The sequence below is a fragment of the Aotus nancymaae genome, unplaced genomic scaffold (assembly GCF_030222135.1).
Source record: "Aotus nancymaae isolate 86718 unplaced genomic scaffold, 86718_ANA_hifiasm-v0.15.2.pri h1tg000002l, whole genome shotgun sequence".
Taxonomy (NCBI): domain Eukaryota; kingdom Metazoa; phylum Chordata; class Mammalia; order Primates; family Aotidae; genus Aotus; species Aotus nancymaae.
The window spans coordinates 50053381-50074285 of NW_026988413.1; the positions used below are offsets into that span (position 1 = coordinate 50053381).

At 40.2% G+C, this 20905-nt stretch overlaps 1 protein-coding gene across 36 annotated transcripts in view; it reads left to right on the plus strand.

The window, feature by feature from the left end:
* Positions 1-20905, plus strand: part of NRCAM (neuronal cell adhesion molecule) — a 321862-nt gene that overhangs the window by 250660 nt on the left and 50297 nt on the right. For all 36 annotated transcript variants that reach the window (XR_010341943.1, XM_012455744.3, XM_012455825.3 and 33 more), the window contains 3 exons: positions 8843-9027; positions 11082-11213; positions 20754-20897. Coding sequence is in view for 35 of the 36 variants with exons in the window: in XM_012455744.3 (XP_012311167.2) it covers positions 8843-9027; positions 11082-11213; positions 20754-20897 (461 nt within the window). In the remaining variant the exon portion in view is untranslated. The remainder of the gene's footprint in view (positions 1-8842; positions 9028-11081; positions 11214-20753; positions 20898-20905) is intronic.

The following is a 20905-nucleotide window of genomic DNA, read 5'->3' on the forward strand; positions in this document are numbered from 1 at the left end:
ATAACTTATCTGTGCACACTTCAAAATTAAAGGCACCCCAGAACTGACGTGCCTTTGACAGGAGTTGCAGGGAGGCCTCACCCAAATACAAAAGTGACTATGATGTTAGCTCTGTGTTACAAGGAATTTCTGTTAAGTCCCTGTCTTCTGCCTGACACAGAGCAGGTAGCCTCAGTACAGGCACATCTGCTGAAATCCTGGAATGGAGTCTCAGAAACGTGCTGCTCTCACACATGATCCCTGCTGTCCTTGACGGGCAACGCATTGGTCTCACATTCCTTCCTGAATCCAGGAAAACTTGACTTCAGGAGGCACGTGGAGGCCTCTACTGGTCAAGGCAGGAAATCACACTATGCATTACCCCGCTCCTCAGGCAACGGAAAGCTAGCAAAACCTTCTTTTAAAGGTATATTAAAAACCCGTCACTTCTACTAGAATTAAGAAGAAAAAGTCCTTCCAATTTTAATAATTATCATGTAAGAAGGTGGCATAATCTGCCAATCTCCAACCTTCGAGAGCTGAAGTTACCTAATCTCACAATTTAAAGACTTCTTTTCCCACAAATGACATATTTCATGAAAAACTAAAACATGGTTGGTATTTTAGAAATTTCACAATACTCCCAGAAGAATTTTTAAAACTTTGGAATGTCATAAAACCAAGATTGAGACTCTATCACTTACAAACTAGCCATCAGACTTATAGAATCAAAATATTTCTAAGTCCTGACAATGGCTCAGTATGGTAGTTAGCCTCCAAAACAATGCATGGCTTTTTCATAATTTTAAACTATGAAATTATGTTTCTGTCTCCATCTCTTTCTTACCTTCTTATCATCTGAGATGCAGATTAGTCTATCAGGAAATGTCAAAATGTTATCAGATTCTACATGTATATAGTTTTTAAAAATCTACTTAATTTTTATATTTATAGCAGTTTTAATTCTAGAAGCTATTTCATCAGATATATATACTCATTTTTTTTCACTCAACCAAACAAGGCAAACCAATTTTATAATCAATTTTTTCTTGAACCATAATTTATTATTTCTCATGGTTCCATGTGATGACTGGGCTAAGCTGTTCTTTTTTAAATTATTTTTTATTTTCCATAGGTTATTGGGGTATAGGTGGTGTTTGGTTGCATGAGTAAGTTCTTTAGTCGTGCTTTGTAAGATTTTGGTGCACCCATCACCCAAGCAGTATACACTGCACCCTATTTGTAGTCTTTTATCCCTCACCACCCCATCCTTCTCCCCAAGTCCCCAAAGTCCATTGTGTCATTCTTATGCCTTTGTGTACTCACAGCTTAGCTCCCACATTTCAGTAAAAACATATGGTGTTTGGTTTTCCATTCCTGAGTTACTTCACTTAGAATAATAGTCTCCGTTCTCATCCAGATCACTGCAAATGCCATTAATTCATTCCTTTTTATGACTGAGTAGTATTCCATTGTACACAGTTTCTTTATCTACTCATTGATTGATGGGCATTTGGGTTGGTTCCACAATTTGCAGTTGAAAACTGTGCTGCTGTAAACATGCATGTGCAAGTATCTTTTTTGTATAATGACTTCTTTTCCACTGGGTAAATACCCAGTAGTGGGATTGCTGGATCAAATGGCAGTTCTACTTTTGGTTCTTTAAGGAATCTCCACACTGTTTTCCCTAGTGGCTGTGCTAGTTTACATTCCCACAGTGTAGAAGTGGTCCCTGACACTGCATCCACATGAACATCTACTGTTTTTGTATTTTTTGGTTATGGCCATTCTTGCAGGAGTAAGGCAGTATTGCATTGTGGTTTTGATTTGCACTTGCCTGATTATCAGTGATGTTGAGCATTTTTTCATATGTTTGTTGGACATTTGCATATCTTCTTTTGAGAACTATCTATTCATGTTCTTAGCCTACTTTTTTATGAGATTGTTTTTTTCTTACTGATTTGTTTGAGTTTGTTGTAGATTCTGGATATTAGTCCTTTGTCAGATATATAGATTGTGAAGATTTTCTCCCACTCTGTGTGTTGTCTGTTTATTCTGCTGACTGTTCTTTCTGCTGTGCAAAAGCTCTTTAGTTAAATTAAGTTCCAGCTATTTATCTTTGTTTTTATAGCATTTGCTTTTGGGTCCTTGGTCATGAATTCCTTGCCTAAGCCAATGTCTAGAAGGGTTTTCCCAATGTTATCTTCTGGAATTTTTATAGTTTTAGGTCTTAGATTTAAGTCCTTAATCTCACTTGAGTTGATTTTTATATAAGGTGAGAGATGAGGATCCAGTTTCATTCTCCTACATGTGGCTAGCCAATTATCCTAGAACCAATTGTTGAAAAGGGTGTCCTTTCCCCACCTTATGTTTTTGTTTGCCCTGTCGAAGATCAGTTGGCTGTAAGTATTTAGGTTTATTTCTGGGTTCTCTATTCTGTTCCACTGGTCTATGTGCTTATGTTTATACCAGTACCATGCTGTTTTTGTGACTGTAGCCTTATAGTATAGTTTGAAACCAGGTAGTGTGATGCCTCCAGATTTGTTCTTCTTGCTTAGTCTTGCTTTGGCTATGTGGGCTTTTCTTTGGTTCCATATGAATTTCAGAAGTTTTTTTCTAATTCTGTAAAGAATGATGGTTGTATTTTGATGGGGATTGCATTGAATTTGTAGATTGTTTTTGACAGTATGATCATTTTCACAATATTGATTATACTTGTCCATGAGCATGGGATGTGTTTCCATTTGTTTGTGTCGTCTCTGATTTCTTTCAGCTGTGGTTTATAGTTTTCCTTGGAGAGGTCTTTCACCTCCTTGGTTAGGTATATTCCTAAGTATTTTTTTCTTTTGGCAGCTATGGTAAAGGTGGTTCAGTTCTTGATTTGACTCTCCACTTGGTCACTGTTGGTGTATAGAAGAGTTACTGATTTGTGTACGTTAATCTTGTATCTGGAAACTTTGCTGAATGCTTTTATCAGTTCTAGGGGCTTTCTAGAGGAGTCTCGAGAGTTTTCAAGGTAAATGATCATATCATCAGCAAACAGTGACAGTTTGACTTCCTCTTTACTGATTTGGATTCTTTCTCTTGTCTGATTGCTCCGACTAGGACTTCCAGTACTGTGCTGAAGAGGAGTGGTGAGAGTGGACATTCTTGTCTTGTTCCAGTTCTCAAAGGAAATGCTTTCAGCTTTTCCCCATTCAGTATTATGTTAACTGTGGGTTTGTCATAGATGGCTTTTATTACATTGAGATATGTCCCTTATATGCCGATTTTGCTGAGAGTTTTAATCATACAGGGATGCTGGATTTTGTCGAATGCTTTTTCTACATCTATTGAGATGATAATGTGATTTTGTTTTTAATTCTGTTTATGTGGTGTATTACATTTATTGACTTGCATATGTTAACCATCCCTGCATCCCTAGTATGCAACTCACTTGATCATGGTGGATTATCTTTTTGCTATGTTGTTGGATTTGGTTAGCTAGCATTTTGTTAAGGATGTTAGCATTTATATTCATGAGGCATATCAGTCTGTAGTTTTCTTTTTTGGTTGTATTCTTTCCTGGTTTTGGCATTAGGGTGATGCTGGCTTCATAAATTGAATTAGGGAGAGTTCCCTTTTTCTCTATCTTGTGGAAAAGTCTCGAAAGAAGTTGGTAGAATTCTGCTGTGACTCAGTCTTGTCTGGACTTTTTTTGGTTGGTAATTTTTTAATTACTGTTTCAATCTTGCTGCTTATTATTGGTCTGTTCAAGGTATCTAGTTCTTCCTGATTTAAAGGGTTGTATTTTTCCAGGAATTTATTCATCATGTCTAGGTTTTCTAGTTTGTGTGTGTAAAGATGTTCTTAGCAGCCTTGAATGATCTTTTGTATTTCAGTGGTGTCAGTTGTAATATCTCCCGTTTCATTTCTTAATGAGGTTATTTGGATTTTCTGTCTTCTTTCTTGGTTAATCTTGCTAATGATCTATCAATCTTATTTATCTTTTCAAAGAACCGGCTTTTTGTTTCATTTATCTTTTGTATTTTCTGTTGGTTTGTTTCAATTTCATTTAGTTCTGCTCCAGTCTTAGCTCATTTCTTCTGCTGGGTTTGGGTTTGGTTTGTTCTTGTTTCTCTAGTTCCTTAAGGTTTACCCTACAATGTCAGTTTGTGCTCTTTCAGTCTTTTTGATGTTGACGAGTAGGGTTATGAACTTTCCTCTTAGCACTGCCTTTGCTGTATCCCAGAGGTTTTGATAGCTTGTGTCACTATTGTCATTCAGTTCAAAGAATTTTTTAATTTCCATCTTGATTGCGTTTTTGACCCAACAATCATTCCGGAGCAGGTTATTTAATTTCCATGTTTTTGCATGGCTTTGAAGGTGCCTTTTGGAGTTGATTTCCAGTTTTATTCCACTGTGGTCTGAGAGAGTGCTTGATATAATTTCAATTTCCTTAAATTTATTGAGGATCATTTTGTGGCCTATCATATGGTCCATCTTCAAGAAAGTTTCATGTGCTGTTAAATAGAATGTGTATTTTGCAGTCGTTGACTGAAATGGTCTGTATAGATCTGTTAAGTCCATTTGTTCCAAGGTATAGTTTAAATCCATTGTTTCTTCGTTGACTTTCTGTTTTGATGACCTACCTGTCTAGTGCTGTCAGTGGAGTGTTGAAGTCCACCCTATTATTGTGCTGCTGTCTATCTAATTTCTTAGGTCTATTAGTAATTGTTTTATAAATTTAGGAGCTCCAGTGTTAGGTGCATGTATGTTTAGGATTGTGATATTTTCCTGTTGGACAAGGCCTTTTACCTTTATATAATGTCCCTCTTTGTCTCTTTTCACTGCTGTTGCTTTAAAATTTGTTTTGTCTGACACAAGAATAGCTATCTCTGCTCACTTTTGGTGTCCATTTGCATGAAATTCCTTTTTCCATTCCTTTACTTTGTGTTTATGTGAGTCCTTATGTGTTAGTTCAGTCTCCTGAAGGCCACAGAGACTTGGTGGTGAGTTCTTATCCATTCTGCAGTTCTGTATCTTTTAAGTGGAACACTTAGGCTGTTTATGTTCAATGTTAGTATTGAGATATGTGGTACCCTTGTATTCATTGTACTATTTGTTGCCTGTGTACCTTGGTCTTTTCATTTTTTGTTTTTACTTTTTTTTTTTTTTGAAATGGAGTCTCGCACTGTTGCCCAAGCTGTAGTGCAGTGGTGCAATCTCAGCTCACTGCAATCTCTGCCTCCTGGGTTCAAGCAATTCTCCTACCTCAGCCTCCCAAGTAGCTGGGACTACAGGTGTGTGCTACCATACCCAGCTAATTTTTTGTAGTTTTAGTAGAGACGGGATTTCATCATGTTGGCCAGGATGGTCTTGATCTCCTGACCTCGTGATCTACCCGCCTCGGCCTCCCAAAGTGCTGGGATTGCAGGCGTGAGCCAGCACACCCTACCTGTTTTTGCTTTTTAAGTTATGTATTTGTTTTATAGGTCCCGTGTAATGTATGCTTTAAAGAGGTTCTGTTTTGATGTGTTTCCAGGATTTGTTTCAAGATTTAGCTGCTTTTAGCAGTTCCTGTAGTGGTGGTTTGGCAGTGGTGAATTCTCTCAGCATTTGTCTGAAAAAGACTGTGTCTTTCCTTCCTATCTGATGCTTAGTTTCCCTGGATACAAAATTCTTGACTGATAATTGTTTTGTTTGAGGAGGCTGAAGATGGGGCCCCAATCCCTTCTAACTTGTAGGGTTTCTGCTGAAAAATCTGCTGTTAATCTGATATGTTTTCCTTTATAGGTTACCTCATGCCTTTGTCTCACAGCTCTTAAGATTTTTTCCTTCATCTTAAATTTGGGTAACCTGACGACAGTGTGCCTAGCTGAAGATCGTTTTGTGATGAATTTCCCAAGTGTTCTTTGTGCTTCCTGTATTTGAATATCTAGATCTCAAGAGAAGTTTTCCTCAATTATTCCCCCAAATACATTTTCCAAACTTTTAGATGTCTCTTCTTCTTCAGTACACTGATTATTCTTAGGTTTGTTCATTTAACGTAATACCAGACTTCTTAGAGGCTTTGTTCATCTTTTCTTATTCTTTTCTCTTTATCTTTGTTGGATTGGGTTAATTCAAAGACCTTGTCTTCAAGCTCTTAATTTCTTTTTTCTACTTGTTCAATTCTATTGCTGAGACTTTCCACTGAATTTTGCATTTCTGTCAGTGTGTCCAATGTTTCCTGAAGTTTTGATTGTTTTTTCTTTATGGTATATTTCCTTGACTGTTTCTCGCTTTGCTTCTTGTATTGTTTTTTGGATTTCCTTACATTGGGCTTCACCTTTCTCTGGTGCCTCTCTGATTAGCTTAATAACTAACTTCCTGAATTCTTTTTCAGGTAAATCAGGGATTTCTTGGTTTGGACCTATGGCTGGTGAGCTAGTGTGATTCTTTAGGAGGTGTTAAAGCGCCTTGTTTTGTCATATTACCAGAGCTGGTTTTCTGGTTCCTTCTCATTTGGGTAGGCTCTGTCAGAGGGAAGGTCTAGGACTGAAGGCTGTTGTTCAGATTCTTTTGTCCCATGGTGTGTTCCCTTGACGTAATACTCTCCCACTTTTCCTATAGATGTGACTTCCTGTGAGCCAACCTGCAGTGATTGTTATATCCCTTCTGGGTCTAGTCACCCAGCAAGTCTACCGGGCTCTGGGCTGGTACTGGGATTTGTTTGCATGGGGTCCTGTAATGTGAACCATGGGTCACTCCACCATGGGTACCAGCACATGTTCTGGTGGAGGTGGCAGGGGGTTGAAATGGACTCTGTGAGGGCTCTTAGCTTTGGTGGTTTAATGTTCTATTTTTGTGCTGGTTGGCCTCCTGCTGTGAGGTAGTGCTTTCCAGAGAGCATCAGTTGTGGTACTATGAAGAGGAACTGGTAGTGGGTGGGGCTCTAGAACTCCCAAGATTATATGCCCTTTGTCTTCAGCTAGCAGGGCAGGTAGGGAAGGCCCATCAGTTGGGGACAGGGCTAGGCGTATCTGAGCTCAGACTCTTCTTGGGTGGGTCTTGCTGCAGCTGCTGTCAGGGATGGAGTGAGGTTTCCAGGTCAATGGAGTTGTGTACATAGGAGGATTATGGCTGCCTCTGCTGAGTCATGGAGGTTGTTGGGGAAACAAGGGAAATCCAGAGGTCACAAGCCTTACCCAGCTCCCATGCAAACCAAAAGACCAGTCTCACTCCCACAGTGCGTCTCCTAACAGCCCCAAGTTTGTTTCCAGGCAGTGGGTGAGCAGGGCTTGAGAACTTGCCCCAGGCTACCTGCCTCCAAGCTGTGAAAGAAAAGGGCTTGGTTCTTCCCCACCTGTGGAGTCTACGTGCCAGATTCGTGCCATCCCTTGAGTTCTGTCCAGGAAGCTTCCAGCACAGTTGAAATTGTTACAAAGTTCAGCTGGAGACTTACTTCCCCCTGTGGCATTTTTCCCTATGCCTCTGGCTGCCCTCCTGATGAATCCCTGTGGTGGCAGGCAGGAATGGGCTGCTTGAGGACGCAGCAAGCTCCCAGGGCCTTTCTTGCTGCTTCCTCTACCCCTGTATTTCGCTCAGCTTTCTAAATTGACTCAGCTCCAGGTAAGGTCAGAAACTTCTCCTGCAAACTAGACCTTCAGTTTCCCACTTCAGCAGTTTGGGCACTCACAGTATTTGGGATGTCTCCTGGGTCCTGCAGGAGCCGTCTGATTTCTTCAGGGTTTGTGAGTCCTCTCAGCAGGTTTGTTCTTGCAGTCATTCTGGAGCTAAAATTCTTGATGTGAGCCTCCACGTGCTGCTCTGTCCATCCAATTCAGAGCTGTAATCTAGTTTTGCCTCCCATCTGCCATGATGATCCCTTCTGGGCTGAGCCGCTCTTATTCAGAGTCACTTACATTGCTATTGACAAAAACTTTTATCTTCCTGAGGCTCTGGGGACCATAGTTTCTTCATCATCTTCCCAACACACAACTCAATGCTTGGTGTATAGTTCAATGCTTAGGAAATTTTTGTGTTGAATGGATTTTTATTTTACCTTCATGAAAACTTTCTAAAGTCATTAGTTCAAGTCAAGCATTATTATCCCTATTAAGGCAACTAAGGAAAATAAAGGCTCAAAAAGATCAGAAATCTAGAAATACAATTCAGGGTTGGAATTGTAAAGACCTTCTAACTTTAAGCCTGTATTCTGACTTTTCATCTGTCTCCATATTTCATGATGATAAAAAACAAAATTGGGTGACAAATGATATGAGTGATACCTAAATTTGATCTATTCTAATCAATTAGTATAATAATATTTTTAAATGTCGCTAATAATGAAACTAAGGAAAGAATGCTGTTTCCCTAAGCACTTAGTTCACATCATCAGACAGACTGCTGTAAAATAGAAAAGCTCTTCCATTTGATATGGAAATGAATGCAAAGGTTTATGGTCATAGATATGTTTATGAGTTTTTCTATGTACATTTTTAATTCTAGCTGAGGAAAAATTATAATTCAGTATCATTAAATAATAGTAATTATTTTGATTAACATAGTAGCTTCATGTAAACATTTCTGAGAGTTCCTTATTAGTCAGAACGTGGAAGAAAATAATTAGGCCCCATCAGTAAAGCAGCTCATGCTGGCATTCACGCTGCATCATTGACAGCAAAGTTTATGGTGTGCTGTAAGTTAGTACAGTACTGATTATGTGAAAATGTAAAACGGTGAGCATTATTTATAAAAGTGTGGTGCTAATTAAAATATCTATATATTTCTTGTGATTTTTATATAAAGATTTGTTACAAACTTGCATGAAAATTCACCCTCAAAAGTAGTCATAGGTGGATTTCTTTTTTATAACATCATTATTTATTTATCCTATCAGGCCTACCCCACTTATTTACTGGGCAAAAGAAGATGGAATTTTACCCACCAACAGGACATCTTATAAGAACTTTAAGAAAACCTTGCAGATCACTCATGTTTCAGAAGCAGACTCTGGAAATTACCAATGTATAGCAAAGAATGCATTAGGAGCCATCCACCATACCATTTCTGTTAGAGTTAAAGGTATATTGTTTAAAATGTATCTTCTTGCCTTCATGAGAGACCCTGGAACTTTAATGTGCTTTCGATTATATTTTTTAATAATGATAAATGTAAATTTATGTCAACATTCATGGTACCTTGACTCTCTTCTCATTGCTATTTGTAGTTCATCTAAATCAGGTTAAAAATTTACTGTTCAAATCTTCCTCACAGAAGAATCCCAGTTAATAAACATAGGAAGAATGAGGGAAATAGAAGAGTCAACATTAGAATCCCACAGTAATAACTGCAGTGGGCAAGATCAAGCAATGAATGCTAAAATTAGTGGGTGAAACATTAAGGAGAAATAGGATATTTGCATAGCTTCAAAGTGTTTCTCTCCTCTAGAAATTAATTACTGGGAAGTTTTTTTTTTTTTTTTTTTTTTGAGACAAAGTCTTGCTCTGTCACCAGGCTGGAGTACAGTGGTGCGATCTCGGCTCACTGCGACCTCTGCTTCCCGGTTCAAATGATTCCCCTGCCACAGCCTCCCGAGTAGCTGGGACTGCAGGCATGCACCACTATGCCTGGCTAATTTTTTGTATTTTTTAGTAGAGACGGGGTTTCACCATTTTGGCCAGGATGGTCTTTATGTCCAGACCTTGTGATCCACCCGCCTCAGCCTCCCAGAGTGCTGGGAATACAGGTGTGAACCTGGCCTGGGGAAGTTTTAACATGTCCACAAATTCTTTATTACTCCTTTCTCTAGAAGATGGAGCTTACTTCCCCTCTTCTTGAGTGGGTGCTGGACATTAATGAACAGCATATGGAATCCAGGGAAATATTTTGGAGCAGAAAAACCTGGCAGACACTGTCTAAACCAAGTGATGAATGTTAACATCAATAATAATGTCAGATTGATATCATATATTCCATCATGTGGTACAATTAGAAGGGTTCATTGCCTTTGGGATATTTTCAAAAGCCCAAAACCTCAGGGTAATCATGAGAAAACATCAGACAAGCCTAAGCTGTAAGGCAGTCTTCGAAATAACTGACCAGTACTCTTCAAAAGTGTCAAAGCCACAAAAGACAAGGAAAGACCAAGAAATTGTCAGATTGGAGACTATGACAAGTAGATGTAAAAGATGTTACAAGTAAATGTGGTATCTAGGATAGGATCCTGGGACAGAAACAAGACATTAATGCAAAAACTGGGGAAATCCTAACAGAATGTATCGTTTAGTTAAATACCAGTGTTAACTTTTCATTAGGTAACTGGAGAATGGTGATGTAAGATGTTAACGTGAGAGGAAGCTGTGTGAAGGATGTATGGAAACGCTATAATACCTTTGCAACTTTTCAAAAATGATGTTTTTATGTTGCTTCCTAATTATATAATTATATATATCCTACAGGACTCAGAATTAATTTAATTTAATTTATTTATTTTTAAGATGGAGTTTCACTCTGTTGCTCAGGCTGGAGTGCAGCGGCACAATCTTGGCTCATGCAACCTCCGCCTCCTGGGTTCAAGCAGTTCTCCTGCCTCAGCCTCCCAAGTAGCTGGGATTACAGGCGCCCGCTACCAAACCTGGCTAATATTTTTGTATTTTTAATAGAGACAGGGTTTCACCATGTTGGCCAGGCTGGTTTTGAACTCCTGACCTCAAGTGATCCAGCCACCTTGGCCTCCCAAAGTGCCGAGATTACAGGCATGAGTCACCGTGCCTGGCTCTGAATTTAAATTTGTTTCTTAGCCCTACCTGTACCTGTAATTTGCTCTGTATGCTTAGATAAATCTGTCATCTCTTTGATGTCTGATTGATTTTAATGTAAAATGAGAAAATGATATTTGTATCAAACAGGTCTAGAAATAATACATATATGTCAATGAGTCTCTTTAAACATTCTTTTGAAAATCTTAACTGTTCTTTGAAGCATCGTTTATAAATCTATTCACTCAAAAAAAAAAAACTGAAACTAATCAGTTTGGTGTGAAGTACTATCTTATATTATTAGAATAGTCAATATGTTCTTTTGCTAAAATGCTTATTTGATTCAGATTTTTGGTCTTTTTACTTCCTCCTATAAAGCGGCTCCATACTGGATCATGGCCCCTCAAAATCTTGTGCTGTCCCCAGGAGAGGATGGGACCTTGATCTGCAGAGCTAATGGCAACCCCAAACCCAGAATTAGCTGGTTAACAAATGGAGTCCCAATAGAAAGTAAGTTGCGTTGATTGGTTCTGGTTGCAGTATATTTTCTGAGCATATATACATCCCAACAGTGAACAAATGGTGATAAAAAATAATTCAGGTTAAGGAAGGAAGCCACGTGTGTGTTAAACAGAGGCACCAAATTACCTTTAGAGTTTTACTACCATTAGATATTCATTATGAATGTGAGTAGTTTATGTTGTTAACATAATGGTATGTGTTAACTAGGACTTGGCAATATTTCCTCTGTTTTTTACATGGATATTGTGAAGAAAAACAGGATCAGAAATAAATATCACTGAAAAGTTTAGATGATCTTTGTGCAAAACATCAGGTGATTTGTGGAAATGTCATAGGCACTGGAGGAGTTAGGTGGGGAGACTCGGTATAGAGCCAGTCGATACGTCAAGCCTAGGAAACCTAGCTGTCTTTAATTTAAAGAGTTTTCAGTCGTAAGTATAACCCAGGTGTTCCCACATTCTCCAGTCTCCCAAGTTCACTGTCCCATTTGATACCCAAAGAAGAACACATCCTTTGACCCTGATCAGATCCAGGATGCTTTACCTCTGAGTAGTGTTCCCTCCCTTAGAGCTGCTGGTGTCATCCTTGAGTAGCACCTGGGCAGCCTGGTTGTACCTGTCACCCCATTCAGCAGCCTCCGTGCTCTGCCGCTCTGCTTTCTCTTCATTAGCCAGTTTCTCCAAGCTGCCACTATGCTGCCCAACACGTGGCTTCAGGCCGTCCCATTAATCTACTAAATCATAGCAAAGGGGCTAGCTTTACAAAACTTGGCTAAAGGCTTAGGGAGAGTCGAGGGAATCATAACAAAGAAAAAACTTTAAATGGATATTGCACCTCACTGCTCCTGAATTCCTAAGCCATGGCCATGAACAGAGTGGTCCCACTGGACTCTCTCTTCTTTCACCCCACACACTGCCAGCTACTGCCAAGAGGAGCATCTTAACATTTTCCCCTTCTTGGATTTCAGACCTCCTCTTAGAAACTGAGATAGAGAAAGTTAAACCCAGCCTTAGGTTCATCCTCCCAGTCAATAACATGATTACCTGCAAGCTATTCTTTACTCACAAAGAAGACAGCCCTCAAGCTTATGATACAGGGCAGATTGGCTTTGACTGCCTCCAAGTCAGAATCCAGTATTGATTCTACATTTACATAAGCAAAAGGTCTGCTGAATTGACTTTCCTGAAGTAACACACACACTTCCCCTAAGTTGGTTCCAAAAAACTGCTGGTAGATTTAAAGTGGCACAAGTTCCTGTTTCTCACTATCAAGGTCTGACAACTGCAGGGTGACTGAGTCATTGCAGCCTGCCCGATGTTTTTATTGGAAGAGTGTTTATTGGACGTTCACTTGTGTCTCATAGCACAGTAGCTGTCAGATACTTTGAAACAGGCAGCCTGTGTTCACTGTAAAAGGAAGTGTATTCCTGGGAGAAAACAGATGCTAGAGGCCAGCAAATGGGGTTTGGGTATTTCCACTTCCAATTTTAACCAGAATCAGGATCAGGAGAAATGGCAGAAAATGCTTTGTGGTTGTGTTTTAGGAAGCTGTTGCTACTCTCAGGGGAGTATGAGTAAAAACAGAGGAAAAAGTAGAAGAAAGCCCAGAAGTAAAGAAATTTTATGGTGGCCCAGGTGCAGTGGCTCACACCTGTAATCCCAGCATTTCAGCGGCTAAGTCCGGCAGATTACTTGAGTACAGGAGTTAGAGACCAGCCTGGGCAACATGGCAAAATCCTGTTTCCACAAAACAAAAAATTAGCTGGTACAATGTATGATTTTCTCAGGAATGCATACACAATGGCTATACATGATGATACATGCTCGATACTTTTATACCATGTTTTGCAGCTCAGAGTTTTTGTGTCCATTTATGGAAAGTTAAAAGTGCCCCTGAGAGCTAGACTCAGTGAAACTGACAATGGAAGGGACCATCCATCTAGCCCTTCAGCAGGGAAAACGGGGGAGCCAGGGGATAAAGCTTGGCAGCCAGAGCGCAGTCCTATGCAAGGAAAATTGAGATGCGGGTGGATGACATAAGCAAGGGGGGATTCATTAATAAGGCTGATTTTTCATCTTGATTTGCTCAGCTTGTTGTCCTTCTAAACCAGCTGTCTTAGTCCATTCCTGCTGCTATAACAAAATGCCTTAGACTGGGTAATTTATAAACAAGAGAAATTTATTGCTCACAGTTCTGGAGGCTGGAAAGTCCAAGAACAAAGCACTAGCAGATTTGGTGTCTGGTGATGGGCTGTTCCTCACAGATGCTGCCATGCGTCCTTACGTGGTAGAGGGGGGCATATGGGCTCCCTCAAGACCTTTAGAATAGCACCAGTCCCATTCGTGAGGGGGAAACTCATTTCCTAATCACCTCCCAAAGACCCCACCTCTTAACCTTGGAGTTAAGTTTCAACATGAATTTTGGAGGGACACAAATATTCGGACCATAGTACCAGAGTATGCAGTGCCTCTGAGGGAACCTTGCAAGTCCAGTCATCTTAAAGGCCTTGAAAATATACTCATGGCCAGGTGCGGTGGCTCACGTCTGTAATCCCAGCACTTTGGGAGGCCAAGGCAGGCAGAGTTTGAGACCAGCCTGACTAACATAGTGAAACCCCATCTCTACTAAAAATACAAAAATTAGCTGGGTGTGGTGGCGTGCACCTGTAATCCCACCTACTCAGGAGTCTGAGGTAGGAGAATCACTTGAACCCAGGAGGTGAAGGCTGTGGTAAGCCGAGATCATGCCACTGCACTCCAGCCTGGGCGACAGAGTGAGAGAGAAAGAAAGAAAGAAAGAGAGAGCGAGAGGGAGGGAGGGAAAGGAAAAGAAGAGAGAGAAGAAGAAGGAAGAGGGAAGGGAGAGAGGAAGGAAGGAAGGAGAAAGAAAATACACTCATAATATGATAATACTCCCCTTTTAAGTCACATTTTTGTGGGGAGGAAAAGGCCTGCTTTGGGGGTAGAGAGCAGTAATACCAGGGAGACAAGTTAGGTCGTCTTGCAACCTTAAGTTGTCTGATTAGGTAGAGAAGAAAGAGTTAGGACTAAATATCTCAAATCAGATCAGCTCATTTCTTCCATCCCAAAAGTCTTCTTTAAGCCCCATGAGATAGAAGAAAGGAGGCTGAGCCGGCATGGCTGGAATTCCACAGCTCCTTAGATACAATGTCACTCAACCTCTAGTGTGCCTCAGAGCTGTCACTGTGGTCGACATGCAGGGACAGGAATACCACATGGTGCGGCAGCAAAGCAGGGAGCCTGGCACCACCAGGCTGCTCCATGGTGCTGGGAGCAGGTGCTGCATGTTTATACCAAGGTGGTGGGAAGCTTCCCTGGAAGGGGTCTTTCTAGACATCTCGTGGCCAAGCTGAAAGTGGATTACTATTTGGACATCTCATAACTAAAAGGCAGTGAGCCAGCAGGGCCCCTGCCCAGCTTTCTGCTCTATGACACTGCAAAGGTACGGCTGTTCCCTGCCTCACCCTTCTGCAGCTGACCCATCTGCAGCTTCTGCTAAGCGGCCTCTTGGATGGATGCTAAGTCTTAAGCAGCTATGTACAATGTGAACCCTGCATGCTCCCACCGTGTGTTGATCTCCCCTGATCCAAAATAATGAGAAAATGAGGGGGGTGCAGAAACTATCCAAAAAATTGATAGATGTTTAAGGAGCCTTGTGCTGCCATCCCTTTCATCCCCTGCTTGGTACTTGCTCTGTGAATTTAGAGGCCCCTAAAGGGAATTGCCTTTGAGGGTTGGGGACTATCCTGGAAAGGGGGCATCAGTGCTTGTTTCCCATCTGCAGTTTTCTGACTTGTCCACCCCACAGATACATCTAGCAGCACTGGGACACAGGGAAAGGTTGGCAGGGAGATGCCAAGAGGTGAGGCTAGGAACTGAGTGCACAGTCTGCTACAGTGTGTAACAGTGCTGAATTAGCACATTGAGGACTCCTCGCCTTCATCATAGCATAGGCCCCAGAAGTTAGCTGGGAGCAAGAGCTGGCTTGCTGACCATACTTTCTACCCAAGGAACTATAGACATTGCAGGTGGACCAGCTGCTGAGGGTTAGGAGCAAGAAACAGCTGTGCCTCTGAAGTTATGTCCTGCAGGGGCTGTGCAGTGTCCCTTCCAGGTGCCTGAAGTTTGTCTCCTGTGCCACACAGTAGAGACACAGTCAGGGGACCATACTGCCAGATACACAGCCACCCCACTCCTGACTTGTGGGCAAACACCTAAGGACACTGACTGCCTCCTCCCGCCTCTGCAGGCTCTGGCTGCCAAGTGCACACAAATACTGTAAAAGGAGAAGCCGATTTAGGGAGGGGAGTGGTAAGATGGGTTCTGTTAGCAAAATGTGATGTTATTGATCTGGGACTGTGCATTTCAGACCTGAAAGCTACTGTTTTAGAAGACTGGAAAAATTAACTCCAAAAGTATCTGGGCTTTTATCTCAGTGTCTTCTAAAGCTTTGCCCTTCCCCACTCTCCAGGACTGGCCAGATTACTTAAAGCTTTCTTGAAGCACAAATCACAGGCTCTATTAAATAAATGTGGAATTTTCCCAAAACCACCTAAAATAGTTTTAAAACAATCTACAGAAGTCAGGAAAAAGAACACAGCTGAAGAGAACTTGTACCGAAAGAGAACTTTGATTTTATTGTGTGATAGGAGGGTGTGAAAATAGAACCCAGGACCAGAAAGAAAATGAACTTGCTATTGGCAGGATGGGGCCAAGCATTTCCCTGCTGTCCCCCAGGAGGTTGCCTTTCAGGACTTCACAGTCACTCTTGGGTGGGTGTCTTTGAGTTCCTTTTTCCTCCTCTTGGTCTTCCCCATTGGAGAACCTGTGCCATCCGGGTGGTGATGCCCAAGGCCATGGCCACTGTGACTCCTATCTGTACAGGAGAGTCTAACATTTGCAGATCCTTCGCAGTTTCCAACATGCATTGTATTGGGTCTTTCAGACTCTTCTGCATGAAACATGTATAAGATCACACCATTATTGTATTAAAAGGCCCCTGTCCTCTCAGGGATGAGGAGGGAAAAGAACTAAGAGAATGAGAGTGGGCAGAAGACCTTCTCCTGGCACAATGACATGTTTTGCTTACAATGAAAGATGTTGAAAGCCAGCAACATAAGATAAGCACCAGTAGAATGGAGGACTAGCTGAGGATATTCCTGGGATTTCATCAAGACATCCTCCCTTCTTCCTTTTCACAAAACTAAGGGGCTCAGTGGCATCCCCTTGTAGGACTGGAATAAGAAAATGAAGAGGAAAATTTAACTCTTCACCTGGAAATTTGTTCTACATTATGCCCAAATGTTCACATTCCAGGAAATGTTTACAAAGTCTCCTGAGAAAACCTGAGCAGTAACCTCATTTAAACAACCCAGTGCGTGCTCCCATTTGCAGTTCCTCTTCTCCAAAATGCGTAAAATACCATCTGATTAATCTGTTTCACAAAGTTCTTTTTAAAATAAAATTATGCAGTAAATGTAAAAAATTTTAAAGATTGATTGTACTCTGTTCATGTAAGGTGGCATTATTATTATTATTTTCACTATCTAAATATTGAACATTTATAGTTTTACCCACCAATGTCAGGATAGCTGGTTTAAAAGAAAGTATTTTTTGAAGGCCGTCACCCCAGTTCTGGACCTTACCTTTGGGGCTCCAAGTTATTTGTGGTGATTCTGTGCTTTTAAATTCCTTTCTCCAGTGTTCATTGACAGCAAATGAAGTTGCTTATTCCCAGAATTAATGATTATTCCGCTGGATAATTCGGATTTGCATGCTAGAGAGTTACTCTACCCGCTAGCCAGCGCATCCAGAGGCTTCAAATGTCTCTACATTAGTTATTTCACACTGTGTCCAGCTACCAACCAAGTCTCCATATGTCACCGTGACAGTTCCTGGGGTTGTTTTCATTTTTTAAACAAGTACTTAAGGAAAATGTAGCCCAAACTCCCATGGAGAGAGGCCTGCTTACTCATTATTCTTACCTAAAGGGTTTATTTTGTTCCTAAATACCTTGCCAAAAATAAATATTTAAAGACTGCTCTATTTAACATATATAAGGCAAATACAGTCAGATGCCTTTCAGGTAAAAAACATCTTCCCAAAGAGTTGCTAACAAATAAAACTGCAACTGAGAGCTACAGAAAAGCTTTCTGACATGATTTGTTTGTGACTGATGAGTCTCCACTTGGGGAAAATTGTCCTGCGGACATTGTTGAGCTTTGTCTTCCGTGTTCATGGTCATGTAACATTATTATTATTATTGTGGTAAAAACACATAACATAAAATTTACCATCCTAACCATTTTAAGTTCACAGTTCAGTCGTGTTAAATATATTCACATTCTTGGGCAACAGATCTTTGGAACTAGAACCCTTTATTCATTAAACGTCACATGTTGATGTAACTTTTAAAATCTCAATATACCTAAGGAATTTGAAGAACACTTCTTAATATAGTCTGCCACCCATCCAGAAAGATTCAGCCCAGAGCTCTGCCTGGGCCTCATCACAGTCTACAGTACACAGCCACTCCACTCCACTGCCTGGAATATCCACAGAGATGCGGTCAGGGTGGGCATGTGGTGGGCACTGAGAGTGCCCTGAAGAGTCCCAGCACTGAGAGCCCAAGTGCTGGGTCCAGAAGTGCTAAGAATCTTTTTTTTTTTTTTTTTTTTAGTGACCTTAAACATTCAGTTTGTTTCTCCACTTTATTTTTGTATTATTTTTTATTTCCATAGATTTTTGGGGAACAGGTGACATTTGGTTACATGAATAAGTTCTGAGATTTTGGTGCACCCATCACCCGAGCAGTGTATATGCTGTACCCAATTTATAGTCTTTTATCCCTTGCTGCCCCCCACACTTTTCTTTGAGTCCCCAGAGTTCAGTATCTCATTCTTACACCTTTGCGTCCTCATAGCTTAGCTCCCACTTATGAGTGGGAACATATAATATTTGTTTTTCCATTCCTGAGTTACATCACTTAGAATACTGATCTCCAATTCCATCTAGGTTGCTGTGAATGCCATTATTTTATTATATATATATATATATATATATATGATGAAATTTTATATATATATGATGAAAATATATATATATATCTGACAAATTCTTTATCCACTCATTGATTGATGGGCATTTGGGCTGGTTCCATATTTTTGCAGTTGCAAATTGTGCTGCTATAAACATGCATGTGCAAGTATCTTTTTTGTATAACGACCAGAAGTTCTAAGAATCACTGACAGAGAACAAGTCTCCAGAAATGCTGCTTTGTGTTCCAGAACCCCTTGTTGAGGCAGTGGGTGAGCATCACTGAGATTGTGTGAGTCAGAAACGCCCCAGTGATACAAGACTTGGGATCTGGGACCCAAGGGCCGCCCTAAGGTACACTGCGTTTTCAGGGTTCATGACTGCCTGCCACAGGTGCAGTTCACTTTCTAGGCCAGTGTGACATATCTATCCTCTGCTGTCTTTTATCAATGAATCTGTATACCCTGTTGGAGGAATTATGATTTGTATTTGTCTTCAGTTTGGAAGAACATGTTCCATAAGGCAATTTTGAAATTATTAGAGTCATAAACAGGAGATGTAAGCTAAGAAGCCAATTCAAAGTATCTCGACACCCCCACATCACTGGTTGAACAACCTGGAGTATCTAAGATGATTTCATAAATGAGTTACTGATGGTGAGCGGAGTGTTGAACAACTACTTCTTTTTACATTCCTACTTGGAAATGAAGACATTAATCAGTCCATGAGGAGTAACTCATAAGTTGGAGTTTTAATAATCCTTGGATGCTAAAAACTTGTTTTGAACTTAAACGTATGGTGAATTTTTAAAATATTCTAGTCTAAAACATCTAAAAGACTTTTAGACTATAAATGTGATTCAGTATGTGGTAGACAGAATAATCCCCCTGCCACGATATTTACATCCCAATCCCTGGAACCCATGAATATGTCCCCTTACGTGGCAAAAGGGAATTTGCACATGTGATTAAGGTTAAGGGCCTTGAGGTGGGGAGGTTATCCTAGACTGTCTAATTTGGGCCCAATTTAATTATATGAGCCCCCAAAAGAAGTGTACTTTTTCTGGCTCTGGTTGGAAAGAAAAGTGACTATGGAAGAACGATCAGAGAGATGCAATATCGACAGCTTTGAAAAAGGAGGAAGAGGATCATAGGCCACGGAATGTGGACAGCCTCCAGACGTTGGAAAAGGCAAGGACGTGGATTCTCCCCTAGAACCTTCAGAAAGCTACACAGCCCTGCGCATGCATTGGTTTTAGCTCAGTGCGACTCATGTCAGACTTCTAACCTACAGAACTCTATGATAGTAAATTTGTGTTGTTTTAAGCCACTACATGTGTGGTAATTTGTTACAGCAACTGTGGAAAACTATTGCAGAATGAGGGCGCAAAATGCTTTGAGTATATATCATAAAACAAGGATGTGCTGTGGTTTAGTTGATTTTTGTTACAATGGGTTAATAAAACACAGATGAAACAAATTTATTTTAAAAGTGATAAGTCTAAGTGCAGTGATAAGTATGTCTTACACGCATATTTTTTTCCTGTCATCAAAGAAAAAGAAATAGTGTTTAGAAAGAACATAAATGCTTCTTAATTGGTTCAAGTTGCAGGAGCAGTTTAAGAGAAAAGGTGCTGTTATTTAGTTTTGATTCTGATCATTGTGTTGAGACAGAGACTAAATCCCTCTTAGTGTACTTCTAAAGCAATATAAGCTCAGAGCCTGAAGTGTATCATTCACAGAAAGGAATTCATCTCTAATCTCACAGAAATTCCAAATTGCTGGGCATACCTGGGACTAAATCCTTACATATTATGTTACCCAGCCAGTTCTATTCCACTTCAGTAAGGATCAAATCCTGGTACTAACATTTAAGTACTTGAGAGATTTAGCTGAAAACATTGTCTTCAAGAAGAATGTACACAATTTATTTCTACTTTAGCTTCAAGAATATCCAAAGCAGAAAAATAAATATTTTCACATTTGATTATTAGCCCCGTATTTATGTGTTTATGTATTTGTTGATTTATTTATGTCAAGAAGAGGCTTCAAAAAGGAACAGATTTGAACCAGCTGGAGTGTTTCTTTATTTTTTACTAGCTTTTGCTATTTCCTCTTGATCATTAACTATTTTTTCTCATAAATAACCAAAATCTCTTGAAGAAGGAATGTTTTCCTGAATTTGTAATGCAATTTTCACCTAAACTTACGGGAGTTTTTTTCTGCATCTCTCAAAATAGTGCTTAGTGTTACAGAATCAGCCTACTTCAGACTATATGAATATTGAGCACATACCCTTGCCAATATATTAAATTCTGAGAAGAAAAATTTTACGGTTTCTGCCTAAATTCTGGTCTTATTCTTACTGCATATACTTAGATCCGCCTTTATTTATGTCCTACTGACTTTACAAGCTTAATATACATCTTTTAAGCAAACAGGAATAAATACTTTCTATTTTTACATCCAAACAGTTGCCCCTGATGACCCCAGCAGAAAAATTGATGGCGATACCATTATTTTTTCAAATGTTCAAGAAAGATCAAGTGCAGTATATCAGTGCAATGCCTCTAACGAATATGGATATTTACTGGCAAACGCATTTGTAAATGTGCTGGGTAAGCTC